General features: G+C 38.2%; 2 protein-coding genes and 1 pseudogene across 2 annotated transcripts; 1 reads left to right on the top strand and 2 right to left on the bottom strand.

Moving 5' to 3' along the window:
• Window positions 1-337: 337 nt before the first annotated feature.
• On the bottom strand, window positions 338-1,357 carry LOC126792259 (heavy metal-associated isoprenylated plant protein 35-like; annotated as a pseudogene).
• A 5,121-nt stretch (window positions 1,358-6,478) lies between these two features.
• Window positions 6,479-8,682, bottom strand: LOC126791450 (uncharacterized). The gene is made up of 7 exons (XM_050517902.1): window positions 8,481-8,682; window positions 8,341-8,382; window positions 8,167-8,220; window positions 8,008-8,061; window positions 7,044-7,097; window positions 6,890-6,961; window positions 6,479-6,796 (listed from the first exon to the last, which is right to left on the bottom strand). Exons 1-7 carry the CDS (start codon window positions 8,553-8,555, stop codon window positions 6,692-6,694), a joined length of 456 nt encoding a protein of 151 aa, XP_050373859.1. The 5' UTR covers window positions 8,556-8,682; the 3' UTR covers window positions 6,479-6,691.
• A 989-nt stretch (window positions 8,683-9,671) lies between these two features.
• Window positions 9,672-14,643, top strand: LOC126791715 (vesicle-associated membrane protein 724). The gene is made up of 5 exons (XM_050518180.1): window positions 9,672-10,080; window positions 12,106-12,247; window positions 12,347-12,467; window positions 14,103-14,165; window positions 14,240-14,643. Exons 1-5 carry the CDS (start codon window positions 9,891-9,893, stop codon window positions 14,387-14,389), a joined length of 666 nt encoding a protein of 221 aa, XP_050374137.1. The 5' UTR covers window positions 9,672-9,890; the 3' UTR covers window positions 14,390-14,643.
• Window positions 14,644-24,823: the final 10,180 nt, after the last annotated feature.

The raw sequence follows: 24,823 nt of genomic DNA, 5'->3' as shown, positions 1-24,823 counted from the left end.
ATTGATTCATTTCATTTCCAGCCCAGGTCAAAGTCTTTCTTGTCACTTATTTTTTATTATGCCAAAAATTGTCAACTTAAAATAGTGTCATCTTTTGACGCTATTTTTGGATGTCAAAGGAGAGCTCTAAGGGAATCGATATATTCTTTGTATAATTAGAGGATAAATTGTGTAGTGAATATTCTACGTTGATTAGACAAAGGGGTCACACTGAACTTAATCCACTTATATAAAACTTGATTCTAGTATAGGATTACAGCTGAAAATGCAATAACCTACGATACTGGACTATGCTAGATTGCTCTTTTTTGGTCACACACATGGCATTGGCTTGGAATCACATGATAAAGCAGCCACTAGCATTGTCATCACTGAATATCTGTTGAGATATGTTGCTTTCACTTGATCAATCTGTTCATCATTAGCTGCATCCTTGTACCGTGATGATGGACCATAACAATAGTAGGGAACCCGGCTTATACTAGGCTGTGCTGTAGCAGCTGCAGTATTGTCACTTACATTATAGGAGTGGTAATCCATCGGATACATGTTTCCGTTGAGATGGCTGAGATCAACCGGACCAGCACTGTGAACATTAGAATGTTGAGAACCTATACCTGCATGTCCACCGGAGCATGTTGAACCTAATCATCTCTTTGGCCTTTCTTGTTCTGTTTGCCACTAGCACCCCCTTTTTTACTTTCGCCGAGCTGAAGATCCATGGCCTGAGAATCATGGCCATCAGGAGATCTCTCCGGCAGAATGTGACCCTTCTTTGACACTAGGCAATTTTCCTCTTTGATAAACTTAGCTGTGTCACCCTCACTTGTTCTGTTTACCCGAGCACTCCAACTTTGTCACATGTAGACATGTAGGACTCTGCTGACTTTGGCAAATTTCCGAGGATGTCATTTTCTCGTTGTTCTCGGCTTTCACAGGCTTGGTCTTTTCTTTCCCAGTGAGATTTCCGGGCCATAGCTCAGAATGCTTACCGGTTCTTACAATGAGCTTCTTGATGAGGGTCTGAACGTCAATGTCTCCAGTGACTACCACTCTGCTTTGCTCTGCCTCAATAGATGTGGTGTAAACACCTGCAAGCAGATAGCATATGCAGTCAATGAACTCAATAATTTCTAGTTTTTATGTTAAGCTTCATTTTTTAATACCGTCAATTATCTGTAGCAATTTCTTGACTTTCCTCTTGCAACCTTCACAGTGGATGAACTCACTTTAGTTAGAGAGAAATCAAAACAAGAGGATCTCCAGATTTTCTCAATCTGGCAGTGAAAGGATTTCTTGTTCGTATAGGATTTCTTATTCGTATGGGATTTCACTTCTGATCGAGATTGTTTGACATTATAATAAATAGCTACCCCTTCACTTCTTTGGGTACGTACCCATGTACAGTGAATGTTTAATTTAGAGGAAAAGAAAATTGTAGAGACATCAAACGGATCAAACATGATGACTGTTGAAGATCATTGGTCTAGCAGGATTCATCTTTCAAAACAAGAATATACGAGTCGTGGTGAGTCTCAAGAACCATTAACTTGTGCAACAGGGAAGTGGGAAAATCTTGCCCTGACGATCGTGTTTCCGACTCTTGATAAGCTGTTTGAGCCGGCTGATCATGTTCGTTTCACGGCCGTCTGCAAACGATGGAATTCTCTTGCGGAATACTATAAGCAAGCGAACCAGCACGGGCCCTGGCGTACTAAGGAACATGTTCCTCCTCCCATGCTCTTGATTCGTAACAAAACACAAACAACACTATACAGTGTTTCCGAAGGAAAAGTTTACAACAATGGTGAGTTACCAGGACTGCCTCCTCGTACTGTGTGGTGTTGTAGTTCCGGCCATGGTTGGTTGGCCACAGTAGATGAACTGAACAACCAGTCATGCGTGGTCATATCACTTCAAGACCCTTTCAGAAAATCGAGCCCTATTCGTCTCCCTCCCTTGAACCGGCTAGAAGAACATGACAGCTACCGTCTTATAGTCAACAAGGTTATCTTGTCTGCAGATCCAGCTCTGAATCCGGATAATTATATGGCTTTAGCTCTCTACTGCACGATGTGGTACGGGCTGGCATTGGCTTTATTCAAAGCAAGTGATGGGCGTTGGTATCACATAAAGCACCCAGCATTTAAATTTCTGGAAGCTATATTACATAAAGGCCGAGTTTATGCAATAGTGGATACGGGACAGATTGTGTCGGTGAATGTTGACAACCCAGGACAACTACGTCAAGTTACTCGGCGGATGTGCTACCTTGGTGACTATGACGTGCATTTTGTAGAGACAAAGAAGGGAGACTTGTTGACAGTTCAAAGAAGAAGAAGGCAGCCCGATGATGCGTCTGTTGAAGAAGAATTCATTGTTTCCAAGCTAGAAGTGAACGCGGGAGATGGCTCCATTGAGAAGTCAGTTGAAGTTGAAGACATCGGAGATGAGGCTCTTTTCGTGGATAGCATGCGTTCAGTCTCTGTTTCAACTAAAAGCTTCCCTAGGCTCCGACGAAATTCTATATACTACATCAAAGATAATAACTGCGTAGAAGAAATAAACTTGGAGGACAGAGAGATCACAAAGCATCACGAGCTAGGGTCACACTCACGGGGGATTATGTCTTCCTTGTTTGGTTTTATTACGATTCCCTTCAGTGGTTTGCAGAGGGCATCAGACGTGCCTATGTTTCTGGAATGGCATCAGCTCCCATTATGATGAGAAACGTTATTTCGGCTTTCGTAGTTGTAATATACTTTTTTTTGGTTTTTCTTTTTCTGATTGTCCCTCCGTACTTATAGTTGTGCAATCCATTGTTATTTCAGTTGCATCTTCTTGCATACATGCACTTTCTAGCTTTAATTTCGTGCAACCAGCGACATAGCCTCAGTATTACAGAAATACAAGAGAAAGAAGAACTTAATTACAACAAAGATAAGGTATCACTCGCAATCGCTCTCCCCTATTATTGCTATCTAATATTCTTTCTATCTCTCCATCTATATGATCAATACCATGAATCAAACAATCTGCAATCCCTATCTCTCTTCTTTTCCAGCCAATTCCTTATCTATTCCGTTGACACAAACTCTTCTCTTTCTCAAGTTTACCCAAATTGGATTCGCGATGCTACCATGAAAGAAGATCATGGGTTGGTCAATGGTGGTGGTGGGGTGAGATTAGATTGAAGAATACCACTACACTTCTTGACAACAATCTACCTCTTAGGCCGCATCCAGATCTACTGAGGTATAATGGAAATCGATTCAAACGAAGCAAAAGAGCCATAACTGATGCCAGTTTTCCTTGGGTGGTGATGGGTGATGGTTGAGTGTGGCTAGGGTTGAACCCAAGATACAATTCTTGCCTAGAGTTCAGAATATGGGTTTTGGGCCCGGGCTTTAAGGTATGTGCTTGAACCTAATTTTACAATTTAGTTAGTTTGTTGCTTATTACTACGCTCTCTAAGTCGTAGAATATGTAAAAGTTATGAATAATTGAGTTTATTATTAAATAATAGTTCTATGTCACATGTTAGCTTTAAGTTTTTGCTCATGACTTCTTGTACGTGCTTTATCACAGAGGAAGAATATATAATGACTATTTTTTTTGAAGATAATGAATAATTTCATTCAGATCGCAAACCCGCTAATATGTATTGTTAAGGGAAGGCCTATACACGCCACCTGCTACTACCTTTTTAAGGTAGACAAAGATTCATAACACAAATGCCAAAGGGCACATATCCCGCCCACCTATTTAAGCAATAAGCACCTTGCATAAGGACAACTCCATGATCAACATGGGAACAACAAGAAAAAAACAACCAAAGCAAAAATGAAAACCAAAACTAGAGTTCAAAACAAAACATAACAAATGAAAAAGAAAACAACTAACAGAGACCATAGCCTCATATCTGTTCCTTGCCCTTGGAGCTAAGGGTAGGAGGTGCACCAACATACATGTATGCAAGAACTTGATCACCAGGGATCTTCTTTAGCTGAGGAGGAGTCTTGCTAGCAATCATGGCCACTGTTTTGATCCGATTTGGTTTCTAAAAAAATGGAGGAATATTTTTCAGATAAAACCAAAAGGAGATGAGATCTGTCGAAACGAAATGGATGTCAACAACCCCATCATAATCCTGGAAGAAGACTGGTGCCCTGCCATAGCAGCAAGGCCCCTCGTTCATCACTCTCTTGGTGCTTTTGCCATGATTGAACACAAAGAGAAGATGATCCGGTGGTCGGGCTTGTACTTAGAAGGAACCTTCAAGTGTCCAAAGTCTCCTGAAGTGCGAACGAAGGTCCAATGGCCGTGCTAAGAGGAACGCTTGGCCAAAACCTACCGCGTCATCATCATCATCATGAACATTAGAGATGTCGAAAGCTTCCTGGCTTGTAATAGCGAGTTGTTGTGCAAAGCTGTGGGAGATAATGTCTAGGTTTTCCATGGAGAGGGGATAATTGAGGGAGAGATCAAGGATAGGAAGGTTAATCACCACCTAAATACAACCTAGACAAGCTAGGTATTTGAGCGACCAAAGGGGAACGACGCTCCTAGGGTTTTCTTCTATAGGTCTCTTTGTTAATGCATTTCAATTTTTTTGAAATACGTAATGGTTATTCATGCCACATAAAATTTATAAAACATAGTATGTTTGCCATAAAAAAATTACAACAAAGATAAATTGATTGTTAGAGATGTGAGTTCAAGGATAACATAAATTAGCGAATAACTAAAAAATGTAGAGTTTCGGCTCGATTAATGGATTATTTGACTGGAGATAAGACTACGTGGTTAAAGGCTTAAAGCTGACAATAAAAAAAAACTGAATTATTGTAGTTGATATTTCATATCTTGCTAGGACTGAAAGTCTTGTATATAATGTCTAAATTCAACTTTCATCGTTATATTTAGTCTTAATTGGAGGTTGGAGATAGTGACTTACGCTATATGGCTAGGCAATTCCGCTTGGCTTGACACTGTAGAATGTCCTGCCCCTGGAAGTTTCTCCATGTTTGGTTCTATACTGACAATTGGTGCTATGCTGGGTGCCGTCGCAACTCACGAGTGGTCGTCGGATACCGGATTTTCTTGGTTGAAAAGGGGTAGACTTTCTTCTTGAAGCTTACTTTTGTAGTAACCTGTGATCTCAACTTTGTACTAAGCTTGAAACTTTCCACAGGCAATGAGTGTCAGTTACTTTCTATATTATAGGATGGCTGGCAAGGGCGGATCCAGCCCAAAGCTTGCTTAGAGCCCATGCAAGATTTTTCATCCCAAATTTTTTACTACATGTATATATGTGTTAGCCAAAACAATTATTTATATATGTATAGAATTGGATTTTTAATATGCATTTCTCCTACATGACCTTATTCTTCTTAAATTATTGAAAATTATCAAGTATAACTCTTATAATATTCTTATTAGTTGTTATTCTATATATTAAATTTAAAATTGCAAGTATGAGTTCTTACATTTCAATCTAATCTAATCATTTTGCGAATAAAATTTGTTAGAGTATTTTAATTTGTCATTGAATTTAAGAATATTGTTCTACATTTATTTACACTTATTTTTACTTTTAAAGACTCATTAACGTCTACAGTTTGCATGATTATATATTTGTACCGGCAAAAACTTTTTTACGTTCGGATCCTAGATCTGCCCCTGATGGCTAGCCATCTATTTCTCTAAAGTATATGCTGTTAAATTGGATCATATGGATTTTGCATCTAATTGAAGACAACCAGATAGTTTCTTATCACTAGAGGCACTAAGTTCAGAGTGGTTAAATATATGGATGCAGGGAAATCTGTCACTTGACATAGGAAGGTTTTTTAACTGGATGTGGAATTGGAGTTTTGGAGTTTTCTCCTATGTGGTAATCTTTTTACCTATTTTAGCAGAAATTGCGTCTAAAAATCACCGTGGATGGTCTTACAACACTCAGACAGGTACAGATATGAGCTTTGATATCTTGTAGAAGGTTGGCCATCAATTTAACAGCATAATGCCTTTAGCAAGACTAACAACTCAGCAAGACTACAGCTAAAACAGTATTGCAAGTTCCCAACTTTGGAGGGTTTGTTTATAAATTACAACAGCAATGAAGCCCCTAAAGGAAGATCATATATATCCCAACAATCCCTCTAGTTTTCATTAAGGTAGAACGGGAAGCTAGATAAACCCTTGGAAATTGCAGTGTTACCAGCTCTGTCTTCAGTGCAGTGCAGAACTGATGAAAGAGGAAATTCATATCATTAGGCAAGACTATGAACATGGCATAGATGGCCATTGACATTGGACGTGTCACAATGATGCACATTGATGTTCGTCATAGTATAGAAGCTTGTTAATGGCACACCAACTCAATCCGACTGTCTCAAAGTCCATTCAATTCGTTTCAGAAGGCACTTGCAAAACACAATATGATATTATGATATATAGATCAGTAGTAAATGGCAATCCACAATTTTGAGTGGGGCAAAAGTTGCTTCAAGAGCTCCTTCAAATTTAGTAGACAGAATTCCACATGATTTGGTTCAGAAGATAATTCTTTATGAAAGACAACAAGGTTATGGCCGATTTTTAACTAGATAGACACAACAAACAGATTCATAGTCATCTTTCCTTCAGGAATCAACACAAATGGTGTCTGCTCAACGATAAGACCCGTCTAGCTTTCAGCTTCTTTGACATTATCCTCTACGGTTGTTACATCTAATTTTTCGTCCTCTGGGGTTGATACGTCAGCCTTGGTATCGTCTTTCACATTATGTAGCTGCAGAAATTAAAATGTTAAATGATCTGCGCTCAACATTACAGTAATAGTGAGCAATCAAAAGGAACAAATAGACAACATAAGAGAACATACCCCAAATTTCTGGAGACTAGTAGTTACATCATCTTGCTGCTGCTGAAGAGTGGTCCTCAATTCTTGAAATTCCTAGTTTCAGTTCAACAAGTTGATTTAATACACTTTTAAAATGAATTTTGGAACGCACAAGAGTTTCCAGAGCAACACTCACTGATCGAAGCTGCTCCACTTCAGTGTTGAGCGATTGCTTGAGTTCTGAAAGTTCCTGGCAAGAGAAAATTGCATCAAGAGTTGCATATGATTCAGCAACCATGAGAATACATAATTTGAAACACAGCCAACAGCATCAAAAATGAAAACAAAAAAACTAACAGAAAAGAATTCCCTACTCTATAGGAATAAGTTCTTCAAATACACAACTCATAAGCATTCTGAAAAATGGTTAATATTTTTTGAATGAGTTAAATTGGGGCACCAAATTGATGACTTAAATGGATTACCATGTTTAGCTTTGGCCATTTCAGGCACCTTCTATATTTGTGCTACTAAGGTACCATATAGAAATTTCTTCTTAAAAAATACTACTATAGCAAATATCCATGAGACACCACCAGCCGAGTTTATGTCCAAATGTAGAAAGATGAACACTGACAGTGGAAAATCAAGATAATGTTGGTCACAGGAAAGTTGAGAAAAGAAACAGATTGACTGTCCACCTACTATACTCTCATTTACTCTTAGAGTTCACTCTCATGTGGTCACCCACACATACATCATCAAATCGATCATATTGAGAAACTAATTTTAATAGTGAGATCGTTCAGGTGCATTGAAACCAAGGGCTAAATTGCAGTATACATTCTGACCCGTCTAAGTGACGTAGCCTAGCACAACTACAAAATTTCTAAATTAAGAGCTACATCATTCTTCAATGAACACAATGAATCAATGTTCCAAGAGAACACCTCACAAATTTAACTCTCCACCTCAGCAATTGTACAATCACATAAATAAGAGTTGCAGATACACTGAAAATTGCCAGAGAACAAGCACCCGGATTCCATCTTCATTCTTCAATCACCAGAATATTCAAGGAATACCTCATCCCATAGAGAATATAGAAAGCAGAATCCAAATGCTTGTTATTTCAAGAGTTAAGTTATATAAACACTTACATCGCGGTAGACCTTCACTTGTGAGTCTAGCTTTGACCTCCATGTTTGCAAATCCTAATCACTCAAACCAACACCATTAATAACCAACTTAGGCCTCAAAAATCATTCTTCAATAAACATAAATTGTAAGGAAAAAAAAAGGGTGGGGACAATGCTCACCTTCTTCAAGCCTTGAATTCTGCCAAGAAGCTCAGACCTCGATTCATTCAGTTCCTAATAACAAAGACAACAGGCGACATGATTAAAAACAAAACAAAAGGCCCAGTTTGCAGATCCTTAGTAGTGTCAAAGTTAATCCTGTGTCAAAATAGAGCAACAACGTTGTTGGGTTACCTCAATCTTGCAGGAAACTGGTGTCAGATTCTCCTTCGTTGTCTGCAATCACACAAGTTTCAACTTCACAGATCTTTTTACACCAAAACGAACAAAAGTTAAAAGAAATAACGGAGAGAAGAAAGCAAAGGGAGCCGTACGGTGGAAAGCGGAGGAGGAGCGAGGGGGAGGGGAGCCGATGGAGGAAGAGAGAGAGTGGAATCGGAGCTGGCCATTTCAGATCAGAACAATTTCTTGGGGGGTTTGTAAGTGTCCGTTTGAAGTATTGAAGCTCGGGGGTTTTGGGGTACCTGAGTTTGAGAGAGAGAGAGAGAGAGAGAGAGAGAGAGGACTTGAAATTTGAATTTGGGGATGTTGATGTGTTTGATAGGAGACTCTTCGTAATCGACGATTTTGTGTAGGGTATAAGGTAGATTCGCGAAGCATCCTACTGAACTAAGTCTACAGCAACCCACTCTGTTTTGTGTTTGACCTCATTTCCCCCATCTCGCATTTTACTTTCTTGGCGCATAAACTTAAAACTCGTGACCTCCTCCCACAATCTGTCGGTAAGACGTGTTTCAACTGCTACATCGTCTACACTGAATGGTTTAGGGTTGGAGTGAGCTATAACCAATTGAGAATCCTTGCGGCGTCCACCTCACTTGTGATATGATTTTTCTCCTACACCAACATCAATGTGACTGTTCTGTTTTGATTGTTCGGGAGCGTGAAATGTGTATTTTGCACTGAATGATTCCATTTATTAGCTATTAAGTTTTATTTAATCTTGGTCCGGATATGTGCACGAATGAATTATCTAGACCACACAAATTGATACTCAATTTCATTAGCTTCTTAATTCACAATATAAATTTTAGTTTTCTAACTGTACAATCGAGTTAGAGAAAATAGACACCATAGAAAAGAAAACCTCGCAACCAGGAATTTCCTTAATCATCCCTATTGGTCATTCTTAATCAATAAACTTGTGTTGATCTCTTTAATCATCCCTCTTTATTGCAATTTCATTATTGAATCCCTCACCATCCACAGTCAATTTTCAATAGCTTATGTTAATGTTTTTAAGATGTTCCATTTTTGGTTGTTATCTTTATGAAATTCTATATAAACATTTGGAATGATTTTCGCATTTCCGATCGTTACATCGATATAACGAGCCGGTATTTAGATTTTAGACAGAAATAATGCATGCGATGATGTTGCCCCTGTTGACACCAAGGGCATAGTAGCCATTCCCTCTGCCGCAGTGAACAGCATTTTACAGAGTTCTTGAAGACCCTTTTTAGTCCACACCAAATGATTAATCAAGCTCTTTATCACATCCCGTTTCCACCATTAGCGCCAAACCAGAATCCCTGTCTGTCTCCACTAGTTTAACTAGTTTAATCACTCTTCTTCATGTTTCTTAATACCCCAAAAGCAAATTCTTACTTCCTAGCGAAGGAACAACATTTGCCAGCCAACGAACAACAACGTACGCTCTCTCATTGTCTCTCTCTCTCTCTCTTCTCTCTGGTCCAGTTCCGAGGTGACTCAGTGGAGGCCAAATGAGTCAGGAATCGTTCATATACAGCTTCGTGGCCAGAGGCATAATGATCTTGGCCGAGTACACCGAGTTCACCGGAAATTTCCCGGCGATTGCGGCTCAGTGCCTCCAGAGACTGCCCTCCACCAACAACAAGTTCACCTACAACTGCGATCACCACACCTTCAATTTCCTCGTTGAAGATGGCTACGGTATCATTCAATTCCCATTCTTTAATTTGCATGCGGAAGTAGTTGGATCTAGTTTGAAACTGAGGGATATGATCTGGGTTGTGATTGGTTTTTAGAGAAATGGTGAAAATTTGTGAACTTGTTGAACTGGGTTTGTCTTGGTTTTGTGATCTTCTCATAATGTTTGGACCTTTTTAGATGTTTGATTGCTTAGAAAGGTGTGGGAAAGAGGGAGGAATTTGAGTTTCGGTTCTTGGTATTTGATTTTTCAGAAATTATAAATTGGACTTGTTTTGAGCTCAGTTTAGTAGATCAATCTAGTAGTAGGCTTGGAAATTAGCTGACTGTAGTATATAGACTAGCGTTGGATAATTCTTAGTAAGGATGGAACCATGCAAGTGTTTATATAATTTTGAGGATGTATGAAGCGCTTGAAACAAAGTCCTTGCATTACTTGTATATGTTAATTGAAGAAGCTCAAAGTGGAAATTCAACTAGTGTTTTGACTTTAACTTCTTAACTTACTTTAGGAGAAGAAAGCTAGCTATGTAATTCGCTTATTTTGTGTCGCTCTTTCCTTTTTGTTCATCTGTCAGTAGAATCTGTACCTGCACATTACAGAAAGGATTTCATTGGATGTAGTTGTGAATTTACCATTGCCTTAAAATGAGCATCCTTTACCATATATTTTTCACTTTTCAAACCCTTGCCTGTATGTACATGAATATCCGTTACCTTTAGGCTTTAGGTCCTCTTCTAAAATGCATCAGAATATTATCAGTTCTGATCTTATGTCTCTGTATCCGTTGGTCATATGTATTGAGGGTAAGATGCAAGTTCATCTAGAAGTTATGTACTGGCATGTTATTTTTTGGTACAAGTCCTGTGGTGTTCTATAGCTATTGTTTGTTTGACAAGGTTATGCTATTTTCCGCTGTACTCTTAGCAGACAACTGCTCCATTGACTACAAATCTTTTGTGGACAGTAAAGTATTAAATTTTATATTGTTAGAGTGGGATTAGATGTTTATGCTTAAGATAAAATGCAGCGATCAGTGCTAAATTACTATTTCTCAAGGTAATATCAAGTGTTTTCCATTAAACTTTGCAATACCACCTAGTATGTGATGTTGTGTGCTGTATGGATCTATTTTGTGTGTCTAATTTAATCTCACTGTTTCCGGTTGTTATTGTTTTCAATCATATGAGGAATTAGATGGACCTAGTCCAATGAGATATGATCTGAGATGTGGTTGGTCTCCGAACTTGACACTACCTGATTTTGCTTGGTGTTCTGAGCTTCCGTGAATTATTTTTTAGGTGTTAATTTAAAAACTGTGCCAGAATAAGAATGGAAATCGAGATCGCCTGTTATTGGGTTGTTTTGGTGTTTGAAGATATGATTGAGTTTTGTATAGAGGTCACTTTTCTTATGGTTGGTCAGGCTCTTAAAATAGATTGAATTTTCTGCAAGTGATTACAGAACTTTATGGATCTAGGAACATATTAAGGGTGTTGATAAATTATTATTAAAAAAAACAAGATTTATCAAGTTACACTATTGAATATTTAACTTGTGATTCAAACATTGATTTTGGGAGAAGAGATATGTCCGGTCTTTTTATTCTTCTGGTAGTAGAATGTGTCACATTATAACACCATGCATTTTACAAATCACCTTTCAGTGCCCTACTGAATTTTAAGTTTACAACCTTGTTTATCTGAGAATTTAGTATCCTTTATCTTGGGTCTCCTTCAAACTTCAATTAGACATTTAGTTAGGGTTACATGCCAGCTCATTGAATGAAGTTTTTTAAAGCATATTATCTTTGTCATAATAGTCCTGCAGTTGATCCATTTCTTAGCTATTATTCATTGCTTGGCACGTAAGTACTAGTTCAATATGAAACAATTGAATGAAGAAACACTGCCATCTGTTGTTGTCATATATCTGTGTCCAATCAAAACCTTTCAATTAATTAATTTTAGTTTGGATGCATTATATTTCTTGACAACTCATATCTAGGTCTTTTATGGAATCTGCAGCGTACTGTGTAGTTGCAAAGGACTCAGTTGGCAAACAGATATCTATTGCATTTCTAGAACGAGTGAAAGCCGACTTTAGGAAAAGATATGGGGGTGGTAAAGCAGATACAGCTATCGCCAAAAGTCTTAACAGGGAATTTGGGTACGTTTATTCATTGGGAATTTATGTGATTATGTACATAAATATCTTTGCTTTTGAGAACAGATTTCTGGTCAACTAAGATTAGCTTGAAAATTCCAGACCAATAATGAAAGAGCACATGAAGTATATAATTGATCATGCAGAAGAGATTGAAAAGCTATTAAGAGTGAAGGCGCAAGTTTCAGAAGTCAAAAGCATAATGTTAGAGAATATTGACAAGGTAAATCAACTGTGATTACTTAAATGTGTTCCTTTTAATCTCTAAATGTAATCCATTTGCTTAGTCTTTAAAGAAGTTATTTTGGTTACTGATCTACCATTCTGCATTTCAACAAGCATCCCTTTTCTCTAGCTTTCTACCAAGAATATCTGGTTTGGTATGTCTCTACAAGGAATTTTGTTCTCTTTTCTTCTCTAGATATTTTTACTTAGCGGACATCTGGTCCTCACTGTTGTGGAGACAAATGGTAAAGATTGGTAATGATTATATAAGTGAAAGTTATGGATTATGTATAGTCAGTTAAGTTCGTGATGAACTATGATTGGTAAACTCTAGTGGGTAAAAAAATTGTGTGAAAGAATAGTACACTCTAGAGAGAGGTGATGATGCCATAGTTGTTGTGTCAAAGGGGCTATTATGTGTATGGGCGGCTTCCTTATACTAGTGTGATTATGGGAGTTTCCATGATTGATGGAAGTCATTGCAATTTTGTAGCTTTATTATAATATGAAAAAGCATGAGTATATTTTCAAGATTAGTATTTTATATGTAGTCTTTTGGCTAGGAGTGATATGCTCTTGAATCATGGTCACCAAGATTTTTCTTAGCAGTAAGTTGAGATCTTTCTGCCAGACGTCCTAACCCCCGTCAGACAGAGGAATCTGAAACTAAAACTATAGAAAAAGTTGATTTCTTTGTATCTCTATCTTATTTTGAGTGTGATTATAGTTTGCATGTGCCCATGGAATTTCTGCTGTGACATTATATTGTAGGGGACTTTGGAGTAATCTATCTTTATGCAATGAATTTCCCTAAACTGTAATCAAGGACCATAGTGTTAGACTATAAGATGCTCTAATGTGCTTTATAATTTTGCAAAGGATTTTGTAAAAGGAGGAGCATACTTCTTAGCATTGACCCAGATTAAGCATGGATGATTTATTGTTGAACCTGACAAGAGGAGTTACGATTATTGTTTCCTGGTGAAGGATTGGAGTCCATATTAATTATAGGTTGTGCTATTAACACACCCCAAATGTTTTTCTCCTGAACAACCAAATATGAATATAATCAATCCAGGTTAAACATAGGAGTAAAAACAGTTGCCTTTCATAACTTTGATCTGTTAATTCATTTGATTAGTCTAGTATGTGTCTTTTCTTTTTCTTCAACTAACATGTTTCATGTATGATCCGTTTGTTGCTTATTTATTACATATCGGTATACTGGACCCATTAACAAGGCTATAAACATCCTGTTGCATAAACTTAGTAAATCTAGAGAAATATTAGACAGGTGACCTCATTGTGGATTCAAAACCTTACACATAATTTTGTAAAACAAAAATACTTCAGAGAGAGGAGGCATGATATTGGTGATGTCAAAACGAATTACAGATTCATCATGAATGTGGGTGATTTCCTTATGTATGTGGGTTATTTCCTTATATTGGGGTTCGCCTAGACCAGTGGAACTTTTGCCAGTCCATTAAGATAACACACTATAACTAAAATCTTGCATTTATAGCTTGACTTTCTTTTATTAGATCTGTTGCATTTTAAAGGATTCTTTCCTCCATTATCACTTGACCAGGCTATAGATATTATGCTTCATGTTTGTCTGCATGCTTTTCAGGCCATTGATAGAGGGGAAAACCTTACTGTTCTTGTTGACAAGACCGATAACCTTTGTTCCCAGGTAAATTGGAGTCAAAAGAAAGCCTAGCCATTCATCTTTTGTACAAGTACTAAAATCTTTATTGCACTTTTCAGGCCCAAGATTACAAAAATAAAGGGACACAAATGAGAAGGAAGCTGTGGTATCAAAACATGAAGATAAAGTTGGTGGTTTTTGGAATCTTGTTACTTCTGATCTTGGTTATCTGGCTTTCTATTTGTCATGGATTTGACTGCACAAACTAGTAGAGATTAGTGATGGGCATTTAGCTCAAATTATACCATACATGAGCTTCAGTTCAACAAATTGTGCTGAGGAAGGAGGGAGTGGGAGAGTGAGTGAGGGAGAGATATTTCTTACATTCTTGCATTATCAGTGTTGACTATTTTCTAGATCTTACTTTGATTTAGCAACATTTTGAACTGAATTTTAGTGAACTGTTGTCTTGTTGAAGATATTACAATGGCTGAATAGGTTAGATCAGGGCATCCACATTGTTGCTGAAGCCAGTCAAGTTTATCATTGAAGGAAGGTTTATGCATGCATGCATGGCGGGTATTAAAGGGACTCCAACCTATACATCGGGTCTGTGGTCAATACTATTGCATCCTTTGCATGAGGAGTTGTGTTAAGGCATCACCGAAATATTGACCTAATTAATTACTGCCAGTGACCAAGGTGTACAGGATGCCATCACAAAATTAAGAAACCACATATATGAAAGAACAAAGACCTTCCCCCTTTTTCTATCTACTGCCTGGTATTAACACTCATGCAATCTAGTTTTGTCTAGACTGAAAAAGCATGCATAAAGCCATAAACTCACTATCTCTTCCTCAAAAACTGCTGCATTCATACATTAATCTCAATTAATATCAAAATTTAAGCTTTCGAAAGGTGGGATTGTTGTAGAGGATACAGACGTTGGTGTGTTGCCGTGTTGGCTGGGTTCAACCAGTGGCGGATCTAAGATCGGAACATAGGGTGGATTTTAACTTTAGCTAATGGCCAAAACTTTTTTGTCAGTGTGAATGTATTACCATGCAAAATGTAGCCGTTAATAAGTTTTCAAAATAAAAGTGAGCATGAATGAAAGTAGAAGAATATTATGAAAATCAAAGACAAATTAAAATTTCCAACAAAATTGTTCTCAAATTGATTAAATTAAAACTCTTAATAACTCATACTTGAAATTTCATATTCAATATATAATGAGAAGAAGATTAGAAGAGTTATATTTGAGGATTTTATATATTTTAAGAAGGAGATTACCATTTTATAGTGGAAATGTATGCCAAGCAGTGGCAGAACCTCTTGGAGGCCAGAGGGGTGCATGGCCCCTCCGGCGAAATTTTTTATTTCCCCTTAATTAGGTGTTAATATCATAATTAATGGTACATTTAGTGTAAATTGCTCATCCGGCAGAATTAATTCATTGTTACCGCCACTGAATAAAAATTTAGTCCCTTCGAAATCTTTTCTCATGTTCCGCCACTTATGCCAAGAACACAATTTTGTACATACATATTTTCTTATTTTCTTTAAGATAGCACTAATATAGTAATTTTTTATCTAAAAAAGTTGCATGGCTGGATCCGCCGGTGGGTTCAAGTGTTCAACAACTTCGATCTAGGTAGAAACTAGGTTTACCAAAACGTCGTCGTATAATTGAGTCATCGTCCCTTGATCATGACCAACCGTTCAACCAAGCCATATGCATTGGAAGACTTTTGCAACCTAATGAACCTATAGCTGCTGCTAATCGAACTGACCTCCTCCAGCGATTGTGGATCGAGTCATTCGAGTGGCGTAATCGATTATGTGAACTCAGGTTAAGGTACTGCCTTCCGGTTACTGTTACAGAAGGTGTCTCAGATAGTCAAATCTCAATTACCACCCCCATGCCACTAACTCTAAGCAAGTGACAATCATCCTCTCTATCACAATTAATGCCTACACTTCACTTCAAGTGAATATACTTCAGAGTACGCTTCAAGGCTTGCAAACTGGCTAGCTAGGTCAAAGTTCTAGATCTTTTGTGGATGATCTATTATTCTTCCAGCTAAGCTACTTAGTATTGCATTGTTTCCCTTGTCTTTTTAGTTTTGAACAAGTGTCTTTGCTGGCAGATGGTCAACGTCAACCCGTGATGGTGGCCGGCTAGTTGCGTTATATATCACTGAAATTAATGAGTGAAATCCAAGAAACACGGATACCAAGTATATGATACGATATGTGAATACGTGAAATAAAATTTATATTAAATACGGACATATTAATTAAATATAATATATATATAATTAAAAAATACACAAGAAAAAAGAAGTCAAATGGAGATGTAGCGATCAACATAGGAAAATTCTATGGTGCAGGTGGAGCGCATTTAATCTACCGTCTATACACCCCACGTGTATTTCAAGACATCATCTATCCACCGTCTGATTCGGTATGTATGGTATGCAGTACTGCACCATAGACGAATCCATCAACGTATATCTGCTCCCATTAGGCATAGCACTCCCTCTCTCTCACACACACACACAACAATAATAAACTACCCCACTCCACCAATTATCTTAAGCTCCCACGTGGGCATGACCATGAGATACTCTTCTAGTCTACCACTTCAGTCATTGACAAAAAAAAAAGTCTACCACTCCAATACTCTATATTAAAGTCTTTATTGATTCATCTTCATTCTCCTCCATGTTCCCGTTTACTTATTTTAACTCTATAACCATAACTGCATAGACCAACAGAGTGCTTCACCCAGTATCATATCAACATATCTTGATATAGTCCCTCATTCTAGTTAAATTGTATATAGGTAAATTGTATCTTGATCGTTATTACACATAATTTGTTCTATATAACCCAATAAATCATTCCCACAAATCCCAAAAATCACGTATGTGATTTCTTCCTTAAATCACGCTCAAACACCCCCACAAGTTGGCGCATACACATCAACCATGCCCAACTTGCTAAGTGAGTCATAAAAGACATTCTTAGACACTCTTTTTGTGAGCATATCGGCAAATTGCTCTTTTGTAGGAACAAAAGGAAAACTAATGATCTTCGCGTCTAGCTTCTCCTTTATAAAGTGACGATCAACCTCCACATGTTTTGTATGATCATGTTGCACAGGATTCTGTGAGATATCAATAGCTACCTTTTTGTCACAGTACAGCTTCATAGCACACTTAGACTTAATATCCAAGTCTTGTAGCAAATTTCTAAGCCATAACAATTCGTACACTCCTTGAGCCATACCTCTGTATTATGCTTCAGCACTAGATCGAGCTACCACTTTTTATTTCTTACTCTTCCATGTAACAAGATTACCTCCAACAAAGGTAAAGTACCCTGATGGGGATCTCCGATCTGTAATATTTTCAGCCCAGTCTGCATCTGTGAAGCCACCAACCTCAAGGATATTATTGTGATTATAGAACATTACTCCTCTCCCTGGAGCTGACTTCAAGTACCTCAAAATCCTTACAACAGCATCCATGTGGTCCACACTGGGATTATGCATGAACTGACTCACTACACTTACTGCATACGCAACATCTGGTCTAGTATGTGATAAATAAATTAGGCGTCCAACTAGCCTCTGATAACAAGGTTTTTCAATAGGCACTTGATCTGGATACTCTGCTAATCGATGGTTCTGCTCAATAGGAGTATCAATGGGAGTGCAATCTAACATACATGTCTCTGTTAGTATATCAAGGATGTACTTCCTCTGACACAAAGAAATACCATCACTTCCACAGGCTATCTCAATGCCCAAGAAGTACTTGAGTGTACCTAGGTCCTTCGTCTCAAACTCTGTGGCTAGCTGTTTCTGTAATCTATCCACCTCAACAGTATCATTTCCAGTAACTATCATATCATCAACATATATAATTAGGGCTGTTACCCTCCCTTGTTAATGTTTGAGAAAGAATGTGTGGTCTGAATTACTCTGTCTGTAGTTAATTTTCCTCATGAACTGTGAGAATCTTCCAAACCAAGCACGAGGTGACTGTTTAAGACTATACAAAGACTTTCTCAATCTGCATAGAAAGTTACTTGGAGAAGCGGCCACATATCAGGGTGTAAGATTCATGTATACTTCCTATGTTAGTTCTCCATGAAGGAATGCATTCTTAACATCAAACTGTCTAAATGGGCAGTTTAAGTTAGCAGCAAAAGAGAGCAATACCCGAATAATGTTTATCTTTGCAACAGGTGCAAATGTCTCATCATAGTCTATGCCATACGTCTGGGTGAACCTCTTTGCTACTAGGTGTGCTTTATACCGGCTCACTAACCCATCTGGATTATGCTTCACTATAAACACCCAACGACATCCTACCACCTTCTTGCCATGTGGTGGAGATACAAGATCCCAAGTATTGTTCTTTTGTAATGCTTCAATCTCTTCATCCATTGCTTTCCTGCATTTTGGATCTCAAAATGCATCATGCACTTTGTTAGGTACTGATACAGTGGATATTTGATTCACAAATGACTCGTATGACTTAGACAATCTTTTGGTAGATATAAAATTTGTCACATGATACTTTGCTTTAGCCTGAAGGGTAGGTTCATATTTTTTTTGTTGGCTGACCCCGAGTAGACCTATTTGGCAAGACATATTGTCTACTATTAGCCTCACTAGTATTAGTCCCAATAGAATGATTAATCTCAGATGAGTGATCTTCTGTACCAAGAGAGCATTGGTCAGGTGGATAAACATCAGTACGGGAGACATGAGGGGCAGTTGTGTTGTCATCTTCTGATTCCTGAATCTCCAGAGTGATTATACCGGAATCATCTAGTGGTGCATGTGTAGCTGACAAATTGGTAATCTCAACGGAACCCGACATATGTATAGGCTCACTGGTCTCCCCCTCTCCATGATACAGCTCTTCAAAATATGAATTCTCCCCTGAAGAGCAGTATCAGAAGAGGTAAAATAGCTCATATCCTAAAAAAAAGTAACATCCATAGTGACATAGTACTTCCTAGTAGGTGGATGATAGCATCGGTACCCTTTCTGATGTCCGCCATATCCAACAAACACACATTTAACTGCCCGGACATCCAACTTAGACCGCTGATGTTGTGGAAGATGGACAAAAGTAACACAGCCGAAAACACGGGCAAGAAGAGTATGAAAGAGGGTAATGTGACATGAGATGCAAACACCTCATATGGAACTTATCCCTGAAGGACACGAGATGGAAGACGATTAATGAGGTGGGCGGAAGTTATGACAGCATTACCCTAAATGTATTTAGGCATATGGGCACTAAAATGAATACACCGAGCCATATCAAGTAAATGACAATTTTTCCTTTCAGAAACGTCATTCTGCTCAGGTGTGTAAGGACATGTTGTTTGATGAACAATTCCGTGTGTGATAAAAAAAACTCCTGAAAGACATGATTCACATATTCCCCCCCCCATTATCAGAACAAAGAACTCTAATTGTGGCATTATATTGGGTTTGGACAGTGGTATAGAAGGCTTGAAAAGCCGAAAAAACCTCATATTTGGTTTTAAGAAGAATAATCCATGAAAGACGTGTGCAATCATCAATAAAGGACACATAATACCGCATTCCGGACATAATAGACTCTTTGGAGGGTCCCCAAACATCAAAATGAATTAATTCAAAAGGAATAGTACTTTTATTAGAAGTATTAGGGGAATAAGTAGATCGATGACTATTACCCAAAACACATGTCTCACAACGTAAAGAGGACTCAGCCACACTAATAAACAAAGTAGGCATGGATTGTTTCATAACACTAAAAGATGGATGCCCTAAGCGATGATGTCATAACCAAACTTCACTTAGCTTGTCAGAAGTGGAGATTAAAGCAGTCTGAGACTGTACCCCTGGTTTCTCCCCCGCATATGTCTGATCCAGATGAAACAACCTGCCCCTCAGATACCCCCGACCAATGAACTCCCCGGTGAGAAGATCCTGAAATATCTCATACATATGAAAAAATGTCACAGAACACTTAGCGTCAGCGTTCAATTGTGGGACAGATATCAAATGATGAGATAAAGCAGGTACATATAGCACATTGTGAAGTTCTATAGTGGGAGTAATAAGAAATGACCATGTCCCTAACACGGGAAAGGCATCACCATTAGCATTAGTAACATAGGATACTGGTGGATGAGACAATATGGTAAAATAAGATTTTTCATAAGTCATATGATCAGACGCACCAGAATCAATAATCCATGTATCAAAACCAACAAAGTTAGAAATATTTAAAACCATACCAATTTTACCACGACCAGCTATGGATGCGGTAAGTGTTGCTCCTCCTGCTGTATGATGATCATGTCCAACCACACCATAGATATCCGGTTCGTGGATGAATTGAATAGTTGTTTTTACCTTGGGACGATAATTAGGACTCTTAGGCCTAAGGTGTGGATACAACTTCCAACAAGTCGCACGAGCATGGTTAGTATCATGACAATTAGAACAAGGAGGACGAGGTTGATTCCCGAAGTCTAGTGGTGGGCCTTGCTGATGAAGTGGAGTCAAAGTTGCTAGCGGACGCGATGGTGCGGGAGATCTAGCATGAACAGTAAGACTGGAAACTACAACTTGTGCCTGATGAAGACTCGCATGTTGAGACTCATCCGTACGGATATATGTGAAAGTGGTGATTATGCTATGGGGTTCGATCTTTCTGAGCAATTCTTTTTTCACACTGTTATGCTTTGCATCATGATCTTTCAGGAAATGATGAACGCGCTCAAGCTCCTTCTCTTTTTAGTACCAAACAATATCCTCCTGATTCTTGATCATGTAAGGACGTTTCATATCAATTTCAGCCCAAATATTTTTCAGTTTGGTGAAATATTGCGCCACCGGTTGCCCATCCTGTTGCATCACCAAAACTGTGCATATTAATTCATGAACATGTATGAAATCGGAGTCATTAGTATGTAAGCCTTCCAGTGTTTGCCATATTGCCTACGCAGTGCTACAGGCCTCCACCAGATCAACGATCTCGTCATTCATAGCTTTCCACAAGACTGACATGACAAGACCATCATCGTCGTCCCACTTAGTGTAGGCCACAATATCATCTTCACTAGGAGCCGTAGTTACTCCGATTACATGCCTCATCTTGTGCATGCCTCGAAGATGAGCGGCCATAATTCTCATCCATTTACGGAAATTGGTCCCATTGAGTTTGGCGCCCCCAAAAGAACCACTTTCAGAATTCTTGACAGATACTTCAAATTGTGGAACATTATTGATCTGAGAACTCTCTGTGTTGTCTACAAAACCCATTGAAAATGAAAAAACTCAGGATTGATGCAGCGGAAACACAAAAGAATAAAAAACGGATTTGAGAATGTCTTGGGTGCACCTGCACTATTGGTGAACCTACATTGACAACCAAGACCACAGAATTCGGGCCAGTTCCACGGAAAAAAATGCAGTGGAAACCCAGAAAAAAAAACAGAGGCTCCAAAAAAATTGGCTCTGATGCCATGTTAAATTGTATACAGGTAAATTGTATCTTGATTGTTATTACACATAATCTGCTTTATATATAACCCAATAAATCATTCCCACAAATCCCACAAATCACGTCCGTGATTTCTTCCTTAAATCACCCTCACAATCCTCATCGTCATATCAAATAGAGCTAGTTGCTTCCATAAATCTTCATCTGCCATATACATCTCCAGCGTATTCTAGTTAGCAGCAGTGACAGATCTAATGCCCAAAAGTTACCCGGGCGGAAAAAAATTCATCAACAGTAATGTAAATTCTTGATAAGGTAAAAAACAACTTTTACAAACTACTCATCAATAAAAACTGATATAAGTAAGAATCAAATAAGAATCAATTAATCCAATACGAATTAATAAGAAGAACATTAGTAAGAATCAAATAAGAATACTATACTTTGAATTTTATTTTACCTCATTCTCTTTTTCATTTATTTTTCGTGTGCAAAGTGATAGAAGAACCGAACAATTTAGTTGTGCAATAGAAAATAGAGCAACAAATATTTTTGGGAGAGGATCCGAGTAAAATGAGAAGAACAAACGAAGAAAACGTGTTTGGAGTTTAATTATGATGTCTGCCTTGTTAGGTCATTACAAATTAGGGTAACTATAAGTCTATGACTGGGCTAAGGTTGTAAAACAAAAAATTGCTCGATGGATAAAAAAATTTAGCATGACCCCTATTATTTTCTCCTAATAGCTGCTGGGCAGGCCGTTACCAACATCCATCTCTGAGCTATAGGACATGGAATAAATGAATAATGAAGACCGTCGTTTTAATAAATACATGAACGTGAAAATTATTCACTATGCAGATTGCAGAAAGAGCCATGCTTTGACAAGATGGATCAGAACCAACCCAAAGTATTGCCATGTTATGTCTTACCAGTTACCACCCTTAACATACGTCATATGTGAGAAGAGAAGTGAGGAGCCGTGCTTGAGATGTCTGCATAGTTACATCACTTTTGTTAATTAAGGTTGATTGGGTTGGGGTCAAGTTAGTTGTTTAATAGGATTGTTATTGGTCAAAATCAAACATTTACACAATGAATATGCTAGATTAACCCCAACCTCCAAAATTTTCTCCCAGCAGTTGTTAGATCCGCCTCTGATTAACAGCTTATACTTGTGTAAGATGAAGTGAGTTTTCCACAATCGATGCTCCTGATCCTTTTTTATTAGGGAAGATGTCAAGGTTGCAAGACTTTGATGTTGGCTTAGATGTTAGATCTGAGAAGAGGTGCCAAATGAGATTCATCTTTTGTTTTGTTTTTTTTTTATGTTTAAAACGTAAACCCAGCATATCATAATTAATATCGTGTGTCCTAAATGGACATGCACGTGTCCATACCGTGTCTAAAGTATGATACGCTTATTAGGCCGTATTTAGCCGTATTAGAGCGTATTGTGTTCGTGTCTGACACAGACACGTAATACGTAAGGTGAGAAGTGTGTCCATGCTTCTTAGGTGAAATTAGAATAATTAAGATATTACATTAGCTCGCGGATGCTAATATTTAAGTGCACTTACGTACTAAATAAACTTAATTGAGAAAACAATAGAAGAAGGAAGTGGAAGAAAGCTCTCTGCTAGGGTTTCCCTTAGAGTGACACTGATCGCGATTTTGAGTGGTGGCGTGGAGATCTTCTTCGCCGATCCATAGTGAATCAAATCTTTGGGCTAGAAGAGAGGGTTTTCCTCTATTTCTCGCGAAGGGGATGATTTTGGACGGTGGTGGAGGCTACCATCAAGTTCGATTGGCGGCGGCTCAGAAATATCTTCGAGTTGATTGTGTTTCACATAGGGGTCGCTCTTCCTTCAAGGGTGGCGCTGCGGTTGGTCGCCGAGGTGTGGGCAGATTTTGGCCGATTGGGGATGGAGACACAAGGCCAGATCTAGGTATGGGCTATAGGGCTCAAATGGGTCGGTGGATCCAGGAGAGATTTCGAGCACTGATGGAGGGGGTTACAGGCTGGTCGGCATTGAAATTAGTTTTTGGACTAGGTGAAGGCGAGGTTTGGACTGGCGATGATAGTGGCCTATGTGGTGAGGGCATGTCTAACCGGCAGGGTTGTATTACCGATGGCAGCAAGTCGGTAATCAGGACTGCAACCAGCTGGTTTTAGGCCTCTCAGATCTAGGCTGGGTTTTGGGCCTGGGCCATGGACCAAGGGGAAGGGAACATAGCATGCTTAAGTTTTTTAATTATGCCCCGATGCCATTATTTGAGGTTGAGGCTTTATTTTATTTTTTCATTTGAGACTCTTATTTGGTTTTGTTTTTTATTTTTTATTTTTTTTGTTTCGTTGTTTGCCGAATCCATACGTGTCATGGTGTAAGTTTTTCTCTTCTTTTCTTTGCATGGTGCGGAAGTAGATTTAATAGTTAGGTCTATCATATGTATCAATATAGTACGTATACATGAAGCATTATCTACTCCTCGAATGGTAATGGGTGGATATATAATGACATGCTTGACTTGTGACTCTATGAATGAATTATCTCTTAAAAATTTTGAGAAAACAATAAAGGCAAACATAGTTCACTACATATAAGTCGCTGATCGATATATGTAGTTTATGATTTACAAACATCTTTGTCATTGTATGCCAACCTCACTAAGCTAGCATTCACCGACTTTGACGAGGACATTAATTTACTCTCATGAAACAAAGGTAGGGGCAGCAGAAAGGATGTGCATATTGACTTACTGAGAGTAGATAATTTTGTTTATAATTAGTCCGGCCTCCTCATGCATATATAGTTTGAAAAACATGATACACCGACATCCCAGATAATGTTCTTTCTCTCAGATCATTTAAGAATAAATCGATGATCCATTATAAAGTAATAATTCAAACTCAAACAATACAAAATTCAGTATAACTACAGCAGAATGAAAAAAAGAATGCGTTGAGAGAAAAAATTCCTCTTGCATCAGAGTAGTCGCATAAGCTGCTACAAGATGAGCCACATTGCAAAGCTTCCAAACACTCTGCTGCCTCATTTTCAAACTAAAAAAAGCGTGCTGGGACTAACTGAACTGAACTATATCTTTATATATTAATTAAAATGAATAGTCCGGTCTGCATGTATGATTGATCTATATGGAGGGAGACTAATG

The sequence above is a fragment of the Argentina anserina genome, chromosome 4, assembly GCF_933775445.1.
Source record: "Argentina anserina chromosome 4, drPotAnse1.1, whole genome shotgun sequence".
NCBI classification, from domain to species: Eukaryota; Viridiplantae; Streptophyta; class Magnoliopsida; order Rosales; family Rosaceae; genus Argentina; species Argentina anserina.
This window is presented reverse-complemented; position numbering and strand designations above follow the sequence as displayed.